This window comes from Salvelinus alpinus, chromosome 8 (assembly GCF_045679555.1).
Source record: "Salvelinus alpinus chromosome 8, SLU_Salpinus.1, whole genome shotgun sequence".
NCBI classification, from domain to species: Eukaryota; Metazoa; Chordata; class Actinopteri; order Salmoniformes; family Salmonidae; genus Salvelinus; species Salvelinus alpinus.
The window spans coordinates 32057822-32076028 of record NC_092093.1 but is presented as its reverse complement, the minus strand read 5'-3'; the positions used below and the strand labels follow the sequence as shown (position 1 = coordinate 32076028).

At 44.1% G+C, this 18207-nt stretch overlaps 2 protein-coding genes across 3 annotated transcripts in view; one reads left to right on the top strand and one right to left on the bottom strand.

The window, feature by feature from the left end:
* Positions 1–15235, bottom strand: part of igf2r (insulin-like growth factor 2 receptor) — a 44459-nt gene extending 29224 nt beyond the window's left edge. Inside the window, exons 1-10 of the mRNA XM_071413486.1 lie at positions 14986–15235; positions 13698–13837; positions 2861–2985; positions 2245–2343; positions 1585–1717; positions 1362–1473; positions 1065–1170; positions 694–853; positions 301–496; positions 90–193 (exon numbers count right to left, since the gene is read on the bottom strand). Coding sequence (XP_071269587.1) covers positions 90–193; positions 301–496; positions 694–853; positions 1065–1170; positions 1362–1473; positions 1585–1717; positions 2245–2343; positions 2861–2985; positions 13698–13837; positions 14986–15128 — 1318 coding nt within the window. The 5' untranslated portion in view covers positions 15129–15235. The remainder of the gene's footprint in view (positions 1–89; positions 194–300; positions 497–693; positions 854–1064; positions 1171–1361; positions 1474–1584; positions 1718–2244; positions 2344–2860; positions 2986–13697; positions 13838–14985) is intronic.
* A 499-nt stretch (positions 15236–15734) lies between these two features.
* Positions 15735–18184, top strand: LOC139582964 (uncharacterized protein C1orf198 homolog). 2 transcript variants are annotated; one of them, XM_071413490.1, is made up of 4 exons: positions 15735–16119; positions 16576–16626; positions 16740–17426; positions 17652–18184. In XM_071413490.1, exons 1-4 carry the CDS (start codon positions 15814–15816, stop codon positions 17706–17708), a joined length of 1101 nt encoding a protein of 366 aa, XP_071269591.1. In that variant the 5' UTR covers positions 15735–15813; the 3' UTR covers positions 17709–18184. The 2 variants fall into 2 exon arrangements, with proteins under 2 accessions (XP_071269591.1, XP_071269592.1); XM_071413491.1 differs by having other exon boundaries at positions 15751–16056.
* The last annotated feature ends 23 nt before the right edge of the window (positions 18185–18207 follow it).

The following is an 18207-nucleotide window of genomic DNA, read 5'->3' as shown; positions in this document are numbered from 1 at the left end:
CTTAGGCGAGTGACCTCTACAGAAGAAAGTATTGTTCATTTAAAAAAGGGCCTTGTTTTCTCCTTAGACATGCTATGGGTTATGCTCACCTGCTGTTTTGTTGCACTCAAAGTTGATGATGGTCATGCGCTGAAAGCCAGAGCTGCACCTGCTCCCATCTGGATAGATCAGTGTCAGGTCGCCATCGGAGTACCTGGAATAGAGCGAAACAAAACATTAATGTTACAAATTACAAAGAGAAGGAGAGACAAGCTGAGATGGAGAGAGATGAAGAGAAAATATGTATTCCTATTAAACAACCTTAGTGTTTGATTGTGGTATCTCCCAGCTATCTTTTTGCTTTGATCTCCCGTTGCTTTGACTTGGCAAGCGGACACATAGTGCGGGTCGCCACCGCACTCTCCTGCCTTGATTTCCCCGCACACATTCAGGTAGTAGAAATAGTTGTCCTTCCCATCGCTGCTCTTGGCCTCAGCCATATAGGGGTCGTCTGTAGCTACACACACAGAACGTGACACAATGATATTAGTTATGTGTATCTCAACACGTTATCATTCACTGTTAGAGGAACTGGCTTCAACTGTGAACTGAATTAGCCAGAGTCAGTGAGAATTAGAAAGGTCACATGATTACACATAGCATTGCATTGTCAAATGTTTCTCAAAGCCTGTGTGTGGTGCTGGGCGGACTCACAGCCAAGAGTGAGGTGGGTGAGGTCTATGTTGATGTCGTGCTGCTTGCTGGTCAGGGTGCAGTTGTGACTCTCTAGGTAGTCTCTGTGGCAAGCATACTCCGTCACCCACTCTACCTCATACCTGCAGTTGGACTTGGCTGTCATCTTGGGGTCAGTACCCTGTAATGGCAATGTCAAAGGTCACACACACACAACAAAAATTAAAGAGATATTGTACTTTAATACAAAGGGTTAATGTGTAGGTTGACATGTGGAGCATACTTCTATTTGATGAATTACCACTATTCCATGTGTTAATTCTGTAGTATGATGAATAGTATGGTTTGATCAATGGATAATCCCATGGGACAGACACCCAGGTCTCTCTTACCTCCTGCCTGCGTGAGGGGCAGATGAAGGTGATGGTGACAGCAGGGGTGTGGCCGCTGCAGAAGTCCGGCATGGTGTCCGAGGCTTCCTCGTATCGCAGCTCCAATCTGGCACGGTGAGAAAAAGAGAGAAATCAGCCATTCAGAAAGGCAATGCAGCTCTGGGGCCGGTCGATAACCGGTCAGCATGAAGGTCGCTCAGCAATTATCAAGCTTGAGGTAGACTAGAGACCGAGGATGCTAGCTAGCGGTTAGCATGGTCTTTGTGGATGGACAGGTTAGCATTAGCATGGCTATACCTGTCACTGGAGGCCAGCTCTAGCTGGGTAGTGGGTAGGCCCATGCTGAAGGAGCCCTTGCTGGTGGTCAGGCAGGCAGCAGAGCCCGCGGGGCAGTGGCTCTCTGGACGGTCTGGGGAGGAAGCAGAGCCATTTTTGCCACAATACGAAGCAATAAGAAAAACCAATGGCACTAACATCTTCAATTAATCATAAGAAAATTAATACTATTAAAGAAACATACTTAGGCTTCTGCATATGTTAATATAAAAGTCAACTTCATCATCGGAGTCATCCACCAGGTAACCATCTGTGAGTTTGATGAGTGGGTTCAGATCATGCTTTTTCCCATCCGTGTCAAAGACATAGCAGGGGACCTAGACACAGAGTTAAAAAGGTAGAATTACAACATGACAGGAAGAGTTTGTGTGTTTTGGCACATACTGTAACTGAAGTACAATATAATAGTGGAATGAGTTGATATTTAAATGAAAACACATTTCTTTATTCTTTTTTTTCTCTAAAGGTAGCCTAGTGGTTAGAGCATTGGGCCAGTAACCGAAAGGTTGCTAGATCGAATCCCCGAACTGACAAGGTAAAAATCTGTCGTTCTTCCCCTGAACAAGGCAGTTAACCCACTGCTCCTAGGCTGTCATTGTAAATAAGAATGTGTTCTTAACTGACTTGCCTAGTTAAATAAAGGTTAAATAATAAATAAAAATAGACAAGAGACAGCGAGGGAGTTTTCCACTGGAGAATGTGCCTGTCACAGACTCACCTCCCCCCACACTGCGGCCTCACACACTGCCACGCGCGCCTGCCTGCATACAGACCACTGAGAGGTGACACACACACACACACACACATCCTGTTGTGTCAGCTGCACTTCACTATTCAGACATACCTCTTTATCAGGCTTGTATTTATTCTTTTTGCAGGCTGCATATGTTCTCCATTCAAAGTAATGAACACACTGGGCCACAGTTACAAACTCTGGTGTTCCCTGGGGGGGTAAGAGCAAAAACATAGTTTTAGTTGACATATGACATGACAGTTAGTTTCATCTCCTCTCTGCTACAATACATGTGATGACATACAAGGAAGTCACTACTAGAGGAACTGGACTACCATGATAATTGTACTTGTTCAGTTGCAAAGCTACCATTCCAGCCATGATCACTGTCAATACCGCAATCACATGGTTACACAACACTGCTTATCAACAGGCAGGCCAGGTACTAATTCTAAAGATATTACATCACTATATGCTATTTAATATCATGTTTCATTCACGCTTCTGTTTCTAGAGAGATCTTAAAAATGTTCAATAAAGAGACCACCACAATATTTGTAGTTTCATTTCACCATCAGACTGACAAACAGACATGCTTTGCGGTAAAATCCTTCTCAACCTAAACCCACAAGTGTGATTTGACAGGAAATTCATAAGCAGCCTTCAATACGTATCATTTCCATGACTACTCTTCATTTGTAATGACAGGTGCGACTAGGTGACTTACCATAGTCTTCCCACACTGGAAACTGATGCTGCTCTGGACATTAGTCCCACTACTGCCTGGGCACTTCTCAGTGCTGTTGAAATCTATCACGCTGCTCTCAGTCGCCTTCTTCAAGGACAGTTCACCTGAAAATAGAAGTGGATGAGTGAGAAACGCATGCCTTTTTAAACATGCAAATGCTAAAAGAAGTAATATAATTGTTTATGGGTTTATTTCGGTAGGCTATACTGAACACTGCACTACCTACAAAACAAACAGTTCACCAAAACCCAGAACTTTCCCAGTGGTTTCTAGCGGATGATTAATACAGATTTCAAATGAATCTGAAGCCTCCACCAACTCCCACAGTCCCTACAGTGGTGGGGTCAAAGCTTTACGGCACAGGGTCAGGAAGGTTAAGTAGTCGAGGACATTTTTCTGCTTAGCTGTCTGGCCGTGTACAGTCCAGAGAGATAAACAGCATGGGAATATGACCCACTGGACAACACTGCCTATCTCTGTCTGGTCTGCCAACAGCCCAGCCCCTGGGCAGGCTCCATACATACAGTTACAGCTAAACTCCAACTGGAGAGAGAACAAACTTTATGACCAGTTATAACCAGTTATTCCCCTCTAACCACATTGGCTGCACTTTGTTTCCCAGGGGCAGAATACAGCAAGGACTAACTGCTTTTCACAGCAGAAAACTCCTTCTCAGGGATAGGTGATGAGGTTTAGGGTGCAGCACCAACTGCAAAGCTGTATGTAACCATCACTAGTCTATTTAAACATGTTCTACCGTTTGTCCCAGATAGCACTGAATAAACAGACACCGCTATTAGCTTTTATTGATTGTACTGTAATTTGATTGCAGTGACTGTATCCACCTCTGTGTTAGTGAACACTGTCACACTCACAAGTTCCATTTTAATCCCCTTACTGCACCATACTTTATCGCTCATATATAATCAGATATCTGCAGTGTCATACACTAAAGCTATTCAGCAGAGCCCAGAGCTGACAAATTGCCACTCAGCTGACCCAGTAACATAAATTACTAGGTGACCTGGAAGATTATTTTTTGTTCAATTTTACTTATATTATTTTCTCAAACCATAACAACCATACATAAACAAAAGACAATGAACAGACGGATACAAATCTCAATGACATCACACCTGCTCAAACCCACATGTTCCCTCCGCAAGCATACACATCACGTATCTCACAACCACACTCCATCTCATCCTTCCCCTGGAACTTTCCTGTAGCTCTAGCACTATGTCATATGCCCATAAATTGCATTGTTCTATTTTCCTCCATAGCCCACAGCTTTCAATATTTAAATACAACTACATTTGATTAATCCACTGTTGTAGTGATGAAAGATAATTTGATTTACAGTTTTTTGAAGTAGAATTATTTTCAAAATCCTTGACGAGAAAAGTATGGTCTACCCCATTGGATATCTCACTGCACCCTCATATGCCATGTCTTAAAATATTCAGTTAGAGGGATTAAAAGTAAACTTGCATTGTAAAACTTCTGGCAGCCAACTTTCTAACTCCGCCCATAACTTTTGGACTTTAATAATTCATGCCTTCTGGGAATGTTATGAGTCATTGTTAGTTTTACACTTAAGACACGACTCTGCCGTTGTGCTGTAGAATTTGTATAATACATTCTATACATTAGTTTATACTGGATTAAGAGTACATTTTCGTTAACTGTAATTACATTAGTTATGTTCCAACACTCCCTCCATCTTGTGCCTATATCAGTTCTTTTTAAGTCTTGATTCTAATAGTTTATATTTTTTTCCTAAGAGATTGTCAGTTGGATAGGCTCTCTGAAAGGTTTTGTTAATCTTACGTATGATAGGAGTATCTTTATCGGAGTCAAATAGGATTCCCTCAACATTGCTCTGATGTCCAAAAGCTATCAGGCCGAAATCATGATTTACAACATTTAAAGGTGTAATATGCAGAAATCGCTCCACCATTTCCTTGTTGCTAAAATTCTAATAGTTCCCCTTTCAGTTTGTGACAAAACCAGCAAGTATAGTGTAGAGAATCATTGTACCATCTAAAGCACTGTGAAATATAGCTGGTGTTCAAAACCGAAAGTAAAAGACTCAAAAAAGAAACTTAAGAATGGGGAGCATAGAAATAGCGCACATAGAACAGATCTACTGCTTTTTAGAGTTGCTTTCAATTACAATGACAGATCAATAACTCACATTTCTATGTGAATTTGGTCAAGCTGCCCAAAAAGTTGCATATTGCAGCTTTAAGTTGCATATACTTGAAAATGTCTACATTGGACAGTCCAAAATGTATTTTTAAACCTGTCATGGAAATTGTATTTCCTATTACCATGTAATTTACGGTTTCTATACCTTTAGTTTTCCATGTGGGCCAATTTATCGGTAAATTCATAAAAGCTATCCAAGGACTGTTCTATAGGGGTGTGTTTTTAGGGAGTGATATTGGTTCTTGTAGAATCTGTTTCATTTTCTTCCATGTTGTTAACTATGAAGTTGTTAATTATCTTAGCTCCACTCTTTGAAAATCTACACGCGAAAAGATTCTGGGGATGAGCATGCGCATCATCAATACATACCCATTGTTACTCTTTAGTGCATTTAACAATAAATCACAAGTAAAAGCCTTGGGCGGCGAATTGATACAATTCTAAATCTGCAAGGTTAAAACCACCCTCAGATTTAGGCACTTGCAAAACTTTCCTATTTATTATTTGAGTTTTATTTGCCCATTTGAAGTTTGTTATGGATGAGTATACTTTTTAAAAGAATGTCTTACATTTACATTTACATTTAAGTCATTTAGCAGACGCTCTTATCCAGAGCGACTTACAAATTGGTGCATTCACCTTATGATATCCAGTGGAACAACCACTTTACAATAGTGCATCTAACTCTTTTAAGGGGGGGGGGGGTTAGAAGGATTACTTTATCCTATCCTAGGTATTCCTTAAAGAGGTGGGGTTTCAGGTGTCTCCGGAAGGTGGTGATTGACTCCGCTGACCTGGCGTCGTGAGGGAGTTTGTTCCACCATTGGGGTGCCAGAGCAGCGAACAGTTTTGACTGGGCTGAGCGGGAACTGTACTTCCTCAGAGGTAGGGAGGCGAGCAGGCCAGAGGTGGATGAACGCAGTGCCCTTGTTTGGGTGTAGGGCCTGATCAGAGCCTGAAGGTACGGAGGTGCCGTTCCCCTCACAGCTCCGTAGGCAAGCACCATGGTCTTGTAACGGATGCGAGCTTCAACTGGAAGCCAGTGGAGAGAGCGGAGGAGCGGGGTGACGTGAGAGAACTTGGGAAAGTTGAACACCAGACGGGCTGCGGCGTTCTGGATGAGTTGTAGGGGTTTAATGGCACAGGCAGGGAGCCCAGCCAACAGCGAGTTGCAGTAATCCAGACGGGAGATGACAAGTGCCTGGATTAGGACCTGCGCCGCTTCCTGCGTGAGGCAGGGTCGTACTCTGCGAATGTTGTAGAGCATGAACCTACAGGAACGGGTCACCGCCTTGATGTTAGTTGAGAACGACAGGGTGTTGTCCAGGATCACGCCAAGGTTCTTAGCACTCTGGGAGGAGGACACAATGGAGTTGTCAACCGTGATGGCGAGATCATGGAACGGGCAGTCCTTCCCCGGGAGGAAGAGCAGCTCCGTCTTGCCGAGGTTCAGCTTGAGGTGGTGATCCGTCATCCACACTGATATGTCTGCCAGACATGCAGAGATGCGATTCACCACCTGGTTATCAGAGGGGGGAAAGGAGAAGATTAATTGTGTGTCGTCTGCATAGCAATGATAGGAGAGACCATGTGAGGATATGACAGAGCCAAGTGACTTGGTGTATAGCGAGAATAGGAGAGGGCCTAGAACAGAGCCCTGGGGGACACCAGTGGTGAGAGCACGTGGTGCGGAGACAGATTCTCGCCACGCCACCTGGTAGGAGCGACCTGTCAGGTAGGACGCAATCCAAGCGTGGGCCGCGCCGGAGATGCCCAGCTCGGAGAGGGTGGAGAGGAGGATCTGATGGTTCACAGTATCAAAGGCAGCCGATAGGTCTAGAAGGATGAGAGCAGAGGAGAGAGAGTTAGCTTTAGCAGTGCGGAGCGCCTCCGTGACACAGAGAAGAGCAGTCTCAGTTGAATGACTAGTCTTGAAACCTGACTGATTTGGATCAAGAAGGTCATTCTGAGAGAGATAGCAGGAGAGCTGGCCAAGGACGGCACGTTCAAGAGTTTTGGAGAGAAAAGAAAGAAGGGATACTGGTCTGTAGTTGTTGACATCGGAGGGATCGAGTGTAGGTTTTTTCAGAAGGGGTGCAACTCTCGCTCTCTTGAAGACGGAAGGGACGTAGCCAGCGGTCAAGGATGAGTTGATGAGCGAGGTGAGGTAAGGGAGAAGGTCTCCGGAAATGGTCTGGAGAAGAGAGGAGGGGATAGGGTCAAGCGGGCAGGTTGTTGGGCGGCCGGCCGTCACAAGACGCGAGATTTCATCTGGAGAGAGAGGGGAGAAAGAGGTCAAAGCACAGGGTAGGGCAGTGTGAGCAGAACCAGCGGTGTCGTTTGACTTAGCAAACGAGGATCGGATGTCGTCGACCTTCTTTTCAAAATGGTTGACGAAGTCATCAGCAGAGAGGGAGGAGGGGGAGGAGGGGAGGAGGATTCAGGAGGGAGGAGAAGGTGGCAAAGAGCTTCCTAGGGTTAGAGGCAGATGCTTGGAATTTAGAGTGGTAGAAATTGGCTTTAGCAGCAGAGACAGAAGAGGAGAATGTAGAGAGGAGGGAGTGAAAGGATGCCAGGTCCGCAGGGAGGCGAGTTTTCCTCCATTTCCGCTCGGCTGCCCGGAGCCCTGTTCTGTGAGCTCGCAATGAGTCGTCGAGCCACGGAGCAGGAGGGGAGGACCGAGCCGGCCTGGAGGATAGGGGACATAGAGAGTCAAAGGATGCAGAAAGGGAGGAGAGGAGGGTTGAGGAGGCAGAATCAGGAGATAGGTTGGAGAAGGTTTGAGCAGAGGGAAGAGATGATAGGATGGAAGAGGAGAGAGTAGCGGGGGAGAGAGAGCGAAGGTTGGGACGGCGCGATACCATCCGAGTAGGGGCAGTGTGGGAAGTGTTGGATGAGAGCGAGAGGGAAAAGGATACAAGGTAGTGGTCGGAGACTTGGAGGGGAGTTGCAATGAGATTAGTGGAAGAACAGCATCTAGTAAAGATGAGGTCAAGCGTATTGCCTGCCTTGTGAGTAGGGGGGGAAGGTGAGAGGGTGAGGTCAAAAGAGGAGAGGAGTGGAAAGAAGGAGGCAGAGAGGAATGAGTCAAAGGTAGACGTGGGGAGGTTAAAGTCACCCAGAACTGTGAGAGGTGAGCCATCCTCAGGAAAGGAACTTATCAGGGCGTCAAGCTCATTGATGAACTCTCCAAGGGAACCTGGAGGGCGATAAATGATAAGGATGTTAAGCTTGAAAGGGCTGGTAACTGTGACAGCATGGAATTCAAAGGAGGCGATAGACAGATGGGTCAGGGGAGAAAGAGAGAATGTCCACTTGGGAGAGATGAGGATCCCAGTGCCACCACCCCGCTGACCAGAAGCTCTCGGGGTGTGCGAGAACACGTGGGCAGACGAGGAGAGAGCAGTAGGAGTAGCAGTGTTATCAGTGGTAATCCATGTTTCCGTCAGTGCCAAGAAGTCGAGGGACTGGAGGGAAGCATAGGCTGAGATGAACTCTGCCTTGTTGGCCGCAGATCGGCAGTTCCAGAGGCTGCCTGAGACCTGGAACTCCACGTGGGTCGTGCGCGCTGGGACCACCAGGTTAGAGTAGCAGCGGCCACGCGGTGTGAAGCGTTTGTATGGTCTGTGCAGAGAGGAGAGAACAGGGATAGACAGACACATAGTTGACAGGCTACAGAAGAGGCTACGCTAATGCAAAGGAGATTGGAATGACAAGTGGACTCCACGTCTCGAATGTTCAGAAAGTTAAGCTTACGTTGCAAAAAATCTTATTGACTAAAATGATATAGTACTGCTGGCTGGTGAAATAGGCTAGCTAGCAGTGGCTGCGTTGTTGACTTTGTTTGAAAGTGTAGCTGGCTAGGTAACCTCTAACTGGCTAGGTAACCTCGACAATTACTCTAGACTACACAATTATCTTGGATACAAAGACGGCTATGTAGCCAGCTAAGATCAAACAAATCAAACTGTTGTACTGTAATGAAATGAAATGTAATACTACCTGTAATACTACCTGTGGAGCAAAGCGGAATGCAACTACTCGCTCCAAACCAAACCGGAAGTGCGTATCGTAGAGGGAGAGGCAATAGAAGTGTTGTTTCTTGTATTATTGTCTTTTGTGTCTTTAGAGGACTGCTTCACCTTAATGTCCCCTTTCCCTTTTCTTCTGTCCTTATTTTGTCCCACTTTGTCCCTTCTTTGTCCCTTCTTCTCTTCTGCCAACTAGTCTTCATGGGGTAATAAATATAAAAACTTTGTGAGCCATGCCATTCTAAAAGAGATTTGTTCTACCTGTAAGATTTATCGGGAGGTTATTCCATTTAATTAGATCTGCTTTCGTGTTGTTGAGTAATGGGATAAAGTCATTGTTATAAATTTGGTTGTTTGTTGTCACTTATTAAGCATCCTATGCATTTCATATTTTTTGTGATCCACTTAAAGTATTGCTGTAGGTCATGAGTAATTATTTTTCATATATATATATATATATATATACTGCTCAAAAAAATAAAGGGAACACTAAAATAACACATCCTAGATCTGAATGAATGAAATATTCTTATTAAATACTTTTTTCTTTACATAGTTGAATGTGCTGCCAACAAAATCACACAAAAATTATCAATGGAAATCAAATTTATCAACCCATGGAGGTCTGGATTTGGAGTCACACTCAAAATTAAAGTGGAAAACCACACTACAGGCTGATCCAACTTTGATGTAATGTCCTTAAAACAAGTCAAAATGAGGCTCAGTAGTGTGTGTGGCCTCCATGTGCCTGTATGACCTCCCTACATGCTCCTGATGAGGTGACGGATGGTCTCCTGAGGGATCTCCTCCCAGACCTGGACTAAAGCATCCGCCAACTCCTGGACAGTCTGTGGTGCAACGTGGCGTTGGTGGATGGAGCGAGACATGATGTCCCAGATGTGCTCAATTGGATTCAGGTCTGGGGAACGGGCGGGCCAGTCCATAGCATCAATGCCTTCCTCTTGCAGGAACTGCTGACACACTCCAGCCACATGAGGTCTAGCATTGTCTTTCATTAGGAGGAACCCAGGGCCAACCGCACCAGCATATGGTCTCACAAGGGGTCTGAGGATCTCATCTCGGTACCTAATGTCAGTCAGGCTACCTCTGGCGAGCACATGGAGGGCTGTGCGGCCCCCCAAAGAAATGCCACCCCACACCATGACTGACCCACCGCCAAACCGGTCATGCTGGAGGATGTTGCAGGCAGCAGAACGTTCTCCACGGCATCTCCAGACTCTGTCACATGTGCTCAGTGTGAACCTGCTTTCATCTGTGAAGAGCACAGGGCGCCAGTGGCGAATTTGCCAATCTTGGTGTTCTCTGGCAAATGCAAAACGTCCTGCACGGTGTTGGGCTGTAAGCACAACCCCCACCTGTGGACGTCGGGCCCTCATACCACCCTCATGGAGTCTGTTTCTGACCGTTTGAGCAGACACATGCACATTTGTGGCCTGCTGGAGGTCATTTTGCAGGGCTCTGGCAGTGCTCCTCCTTGCACAAAGGCGGAGGTAGCGGTCCTGCTGCTGGGTTCTTGCCCCCCTACGGCCTCCTCCACGTCTCCTGATGTACTGGCCTGTCTCCTGGTAGCGCCTCCATGCTCTGGACACTATGCTGACAGACACAGCAAACCTTCTTGCCACAGCTCGCATTGATGTGCCATCCTGGATGAGCTGCACTACCTGAGCCACTTGTGTGGGTTGTAGACTCCGTCTCATGCTACCACTAGAGTGAAAGCACCGCCAGCATTCAAAAGTGACCAAAACATCAGCCAGGAAGCATAGGAACTGAGAAGTGGTCTGTGGTCACCACCTGCAGAACCACTCCTTTATTGGGGGTGTTTTGCTAATTGCCTATAATTTCCACCTGTTGTCTATTCCATTTGCATAACAGCAAGTGAAACTTATTGTCAATCAGTGTTGCTTCCTAAGTGGACAGTTTGATTTCACAGAAGTGTGATTGACTTGGAGTTACATGGTGTTGTTTAAGTGTTCCCTTTATTTTTTTGAGCAGTGTATATTTTTTAATCACGTACATTTTATATCCTGATATTTTAGACTATTCCGAAAATTATTTAACAAGGGGAGGCATTGACTTTACAATATTAGTCACGTATATCAGGAGATTGTCCGCAAATAAGTTTTGTTTATATTCATGCTTACCAATACTGATACATGTTAAGCTTGGGTCCTGTCTAATTCTTTCTGCAAGCGGTTCAATTGCCAGTGCAAGAAGGGAGAGAGAGGACATCCCTGTCTCGTACCCCTTTCTAAAGCAACTTCATCAGGTAATGTATTATTTGCATAAATTTTTGATTCAGGATATTTAACAAATATTTTTATGACATGTATTATTTTAGCCGGAAAGTTTAATGCTTCCAAATAATGAATAAAAAAAGGCCACTCCACTCCAACGCATATTATGCAAGGTCAATTGCCTGCATGGAAGCAACCTGGTGGAATTCAGAGCAAAGCTGTGTGAGAGGATTTCTAAGCATGCGAATTGTCTGTTCCATGCTTATCAGTGATTCTGTGTTCCATAGCATGAAGTCACAGTCATGTGAACAGGCAGCTGCTTGGGTTCCCCTTTAACCTCTGATTATTCCTACACAAAAGACAGGTTAGTCGCTACAGTAGTTATCAGCATTAGATCTGTCACAAGAGCCCCTTCCTGTCCTACTCTCACACTGAGAGATTGTCGAGTTGAGACCATTGTGTCATACCAGCTGCAGGCATTTATCTCATGTAGACTTTAATCATGAGGTCACACGACCCAACTATTTCTTCCTGAAAGTGACCTAACTCTGATTTGTCACTGAGCGAAGGTCATGACCAAGTGCCCCAGGCCGGGACGTAAAGTCATCATGTTTTGGAATAGTCTAGCCCAGTAGCCCTGTTCTCTGACATGGTCTTCTTACAATGTACATTCATTCATACGGGTTCCTTTGAGCTTTAAAAAAAATGTATGAGTCCATGTAAACCACCAAAGATTTATAGCTGAAACAGCTAGCCTATATTTGACGAGCAAAACCACTTCTCTGAAACGCTTAGCAACATCAGCACTAAAGTGAAGCAAGGCTAAGTACCAAGCTGTGTGATTCAATTAGTTTGATATCAGTGCTTCCTCTGTTTACAGCAAAAGCTGAGGATAAGGCTCCTGTGTTTTCAGTTTGAGGATTTTATCACATTCATTACAAATACTACAGGAAAAGCCAAGCTTCTGTCATCATTGAGGATGACAGATAAACTCCCAGTAAAAGGTAGCCTACGTTTTAAGTTGTTTCACTGACCAGAGCTTACTCTTGACATATAATCATTAAGCAAACTTGGTCCTTTATCACAAATTGTGTCTTCGTGGAACAGCATTAAACCGACACATTACTGAAACAAATAAACTGAATCAAAGGACATTATGACTTGACTGGCATCTGACTGGAAGCCTTTAAGGCCCATCCTTACAAGGTGTTCATGTTGCTAATGGTGACCCTTACTGTGTCCTGACAGCAACATCTCCTACAGTGATCTATTTTCCATCAGAAAAACATTGTGCCTTGTCAGCAGGGCAGCTCATCAGATGCCAACCTCACTTAATGAACCATCAGCACATCCTCCTGACAGAAGCAGAGTCCTGTACTAGACTTTGGGCCAGTCCGTTAAAGTGCGACCAATTTTGGCGGGAGCAACTACACTACCAGGCAGCCGTATTTGACATGAAACAGGTGGCAGCCCAAGCCGGTAAACAGGCAGAGCTAATTGAGATAGAAATTCAATTTAACACAGTTTACTGCATTGCCAAAATGGAGATGGCTTTTACGAAATTCGGGCCCATGTTACCCACCCAGAAAAATGATGGATTACAAATCAACCCGACATATGGAAAGAGTCCTGCAAAAACATTATTGGTACCATCGTGGACACTATACGGGAAGAGGGTTAGTGCTATCCGGGATCCTTGGGACATCCCTACTCTAAACCCTAACCCTAAAAGCAAGTTGATTCGTTTTTCTGAGGGGAGATTAAACATTTATTTAGTTATCCAAGTATAAGTTCTGTCAGCATGTTTCCTTGTTACAACATTAATATTATTACACTGTTTTGTATTGTTAGTTTTATGATTATTAGTTATATTAGCTGAATGCAGTAATGGATAACAGTTTATAGTTGCACTTTTAAGTACAATAAAGGTTATGTTTTAATCACCTATGTAAATATGTTTGCTTTTGAATAATTATTAAATGTTGTTTTTATTCTAATGTCTTGCTCAATCTCTAGTGATGCGTTCTACATCATCAAGGTAACAACTGACGACAATTAAGAATGATAGGACAGTCATTAGCAGGAAAAAATAGAGTTTTTTTTCTGGTGCTCCTAAATGTTGTCTGGTGTGCCTTCCTTTTTCCAGTTTGGAAAATGTATCATGTAGAGCCTTGCTTAGGGCCAAGAGTTTTCCCGCAGCATAAGTTACCAGACCAGGAAAAACTCTGGAGCCTTCTAATGAGCTACAAAGGCCTGTTCCCAGTTGGTCCTGACCAGATCACCTTATCTGGGAAAACTCCTGTTCCTAAATATACTCACCCACTGACTGATTCTTTTGACTGGTGAGGTTGCGGGCACAGACAGCACTACCGGCTCCACATCCTGTGTTAGGTGAGGAATCACAGAGCTTCAGTGTGTATTTCACTTTGCTGTCCCGGTCTATAGCCTCCCATTTGTAACTTGAGCAAAAGTGGAGAGAAAAAAAAGAAGAAAAAAAAAATCACATGTAGAAATTCATTTGTAAACATTCACACAATCTCAAAGCTTACAATAAAGCACACATTTTACTGTTTAGTTGTCTATGTGTCCTCAAAATATGGGGGGGGGGGGACTCTTCCTGGGGTCCAAACAGAAATCAAAACACAACAAATAAAATACATAGCACTACATTTACATCACAATTTAGTCATTTTGCTCCCATCCAGAGGGACCCACAGCTAGTGCATTCATTTCAAGATAGCCAGGCTAGACAACCACTTATCACTCACTACACAATACAAAATACATACAAAGTGTCTCATAATACCCTGATCAGCCAACTGACTAGACACACCACCTTTCTATCCAAACTGCCTTGTCAAAACTGGACCAGGAACTACGCTTGCCTAATAAATCAGACTTTTAATACCAATTGGATCTTAGATACAGTCAAACAATACACTGCAACATCGTGGGAATGAGCCTTACAAGATAGAATGTTGAATACAATTACATTTGAACTTACTCTACCGGTTGTCCTTCAGCTGCTCGACATTTGAGACAGAAATGTCAAGTTCAGTAGGCCTACTGGCGCTCTAAAAAGTCGGGTAAACAATATTTTCATGTGGATATTTTATCACTTGGCACATGCACAAACCAATGTTAACACCTGTTAGTATGCATGCATCGCGTGCATGTACCTCTTACGCACCTACCTTCGGTCATGAGCAAAACATCTTGATTGCCACATAAATACACCAGCGTTTTGAAGTTAGTTTAATAATCATATCCTATGGATATGTGTCTAATTTCGACTAGCTGAAGGACCATCACCACAGACAATAGACAAAGTTAAAATATAATTGTATTCAACATTCGTGTCAGACGTGCGTGGTGTTGCCTACACAATTGAAGACATCGCCACATTTCGTGACTAGGGTTACAACAGATGAGGAGCTGCTGGCAATGGAGACAGACATACCCTACATACATACGGAACCATTGTATAATTGTACTGTATCACTCTAAATGCACTGTATAAGCTGCGTTTGTTGCTAAATACACTTTCCATTTGCTAAGAAGCTTTATACGCTCTTGTTTATTGCCATGAGAGCGAGCAGTGCCTTACCTGCAGAGGTCTTGGTACCACTGGCTGACATCAGAGCCCGTTGTATCCGAGGGAAATGTAACCAGGACCGTTGTGATCGACACAAGTAACGTTACAACGATTTTCCAAGGCGCAGCCTTGTTACAATTGCACGGCGAGTCCATGCTTTGTATCCAGTATTATAAACTAGACTCTAGAGCACTATGTCCGACATCATACAGCAGAAGTCCTCGGGTAGTCTTACAGGAACTAGGTGAATCACATGATAAACTCAACACACGAAAGAAGACGTCACGTGGTATGACCTTCCATGAGTCATCGTGAAAACATATATTTGAATTTAGAGCACAACAAATGTCTGGAGGAACAAAAGACAGCCAAATGAAATGGGGTTAGAATCACAAGTCATCTATGCTCTTTTTGTATTCTCAGAGCACTACAAAATGAATACTAGACAGTCCATCATCAGCCTTTGAAGTTGCGCTGTTACACTTTTTCCATTGTGTTATTTATTCCTACCGTAGAACTAGCCCAACTGGACACTAGATGTCGCTAATATTCCTTATGGACTACCGTAGAACAAACATTTCTACAGAGCGAAATGGCTGAACTGCAATTCAGCCACAGAGTTTCTAAATCTGTCTTTGGTGTAGCTTTAAATGATCCACTGTTTGTTGCGATGAATGATTTTGAGAAACTACTTCCTCTCCTAAAATGCACATAAGGCATTGTTTATTTCTGGCGCCAGATGGCGCTTGCACATCCGTGAAATGATGTTTACATGCAAACGTCATCAATGACTGCTCCATTTCAACGCCCACAGAGAGTACTGTACAGCTGGTAGAAAAAATGACTGCGGCGTCGATGGAAGGGGCCGATGTCCATAGGATGGAGCAGAAAAAGTTGGAGTATTTCTCATCCATCAACTCCATGGCCAGGAAAATAATGCAAGAAAGGGAGAACATTAAGGAGAGACATGGATCCGATTGGGAGAAAATGACACCGAATGAACAAGACAGCGCAATCGACAATGGAATGATGGACCCCCATATTCGTGCTCGATATGCTATGCATAGGGTTGACCGAGAAGAAGTAATTTGTTATCCTAAATTACTCATTCAGACAGGACAGAAAATAGTCCATTTTGGTGACGAGGTATGGACTTTTACCCCATTTGCATTGGTAGCCACATATATTAATTTTAGAGAATTAGCTACGTTTTCTTGCACGATTCCAGCTAGTTAAAATGGCTAAAGTAGCATGCTAACTAGCCACGACGAATATTTGGGCTGGTGGTAAACGTCACACCAACAACACAATGCAAGAGAGCGAGTTGGATCAGATGGCATTTTTCATCATGGTCTTTGCCATCCCCATGGGAATAATTATTTATACGATACCATGCGCTGTCTGATTTTGACAAAGCTGGGGAAATAGACATTTATGTTTTGCACTCAATTCGCTGGATTATCAAAATATTCAGACAGCCAGGTAGTACAGTCCTACAATCCAGTAATCTGACTGGCAGACTGTTTCTGCGTGTGAAGAGTAGTGGTTTATCACGAATCATCACACTTTTACGAAAACATCTGTTTTTGTGTTCAATTTCAGGACATAACTTGGCAAGATGAGCACTCTTCCCCATTCTCCTGGGAGACCAAGGTGCGTATGACTGTCCTTCATGTTTTCTTCTATCATTCACAAGATTACCTTAAATTGATGTAGGACTACACATTTTATTTTCTGTCAACACATCATCTCCCCTCATTTTACAGAGCCAGTTGGACTTCAACCTGACAACAGGTGAATCTGTGCAGGGCATCTCCTCTTCGACAGCTGATTACAAGCCAAGCAAAGTCACCCAGAGCAGCCAGCTGAGCAAGGTGACCCAGAGCAGCAAGGTGTCCAATGGCGAGAGCCTCGGCCTGGGTAGGAAAGAGGAGTCCTCCTCCTTCTGGAAGATCAGTGCTGAAAGATCCAGGCTGGAGGGTGAACAGGCAGACTTCCACTCACTAACCCCCAGCCAAATCAAGTCCCTGGAGAAGGGGGAGAAGCCACTGCCCTCTTATCTCCGTCAGGAGCCCACCCCCAAGGAGACAGAGGAGACTCCACCTCCACCACGAGTAACCAAGCAGCGAGCCACCAGGCCGCCTGCGCCTCCTCCCCCTGTACCCATCAGTGTGCCCCCCCTAACAGCCATAAGTGTGACCCCTATGAGCGTGACCCCTACCCCTGCTCCTATCAGTGTGTCATCCACAGTGGCTGGCTGGGAGCGTGCTCAGAGCACCCTCCCCTCAGTCAGCAACACAGTGGAGGAAGTCTTCACTTCAGGGCTGGCCAACAAATCCCCGGGGCTGTCCACCAAGTCCCCTGCCCGCTCAGGCAACACTGCCAGAGACAGAGAGGAAAAGGCTGCTGCTCAGACTGAGTCGCAACTGGCCACCAGTCCCACCTTCGCTCAGGTGAGTTTCTGGAACAACCTATTGTGAGCGTCTGCTGAATGACTAAAATGTAAATGTTAAAACTGATCAAAGATATTTTGATCCAGAAAAATTGGCAACAGGATTTACCTGTGTATTAACAGTCTAATTACTCTACTAACAACATTGAACTAACATGTTACATAGTACATTTACTTCAAGTTGTGTGCTCAGTTCTAATTGAGATTTCCTATTTTCTCCTACCAGTTTAATACCAGCAGTAACCTCCTGAAGACCGGATTTGACTTTCTTGACAACTGGTAACAGCAGCTTCAAGCAACATAACTTGAGTGACTGGATCAACTCAACACTAGAAGGACCCTTGTGATGACCATTTTAATACATGTATTAAGGAAAGCCAACTATTGAACTGACCATGTCTATTTATCTTAAATGGCTTGTTATGGCATATCTCACTACATGCGTGCTTTTGTTTCCCCACTGCCAGAACCCCCACCTTCCAACTGTTTCTCTACCTTTATTACTCAGACCTTGTATTAGTGCTAAGCATTACAGTAGTGTACACTAATGAGAAGCACTCAAATTGGTATGTTTAGGTAAGCCAGCATGTTAAGTGATTTATACCACTTGCAATGTAGATCTACAACCATTTTACAATACGAGAGTACTATTTTACTGAATTTTGTATGTAAACTATATTCATTGTATCATAATATGCTATATTGCACTCATGCATTTTGAAAAGACAGATTCAAAGCAAATAAATGAAATGGAACCAGGTCATTGTTCAGGGATGAAGTTA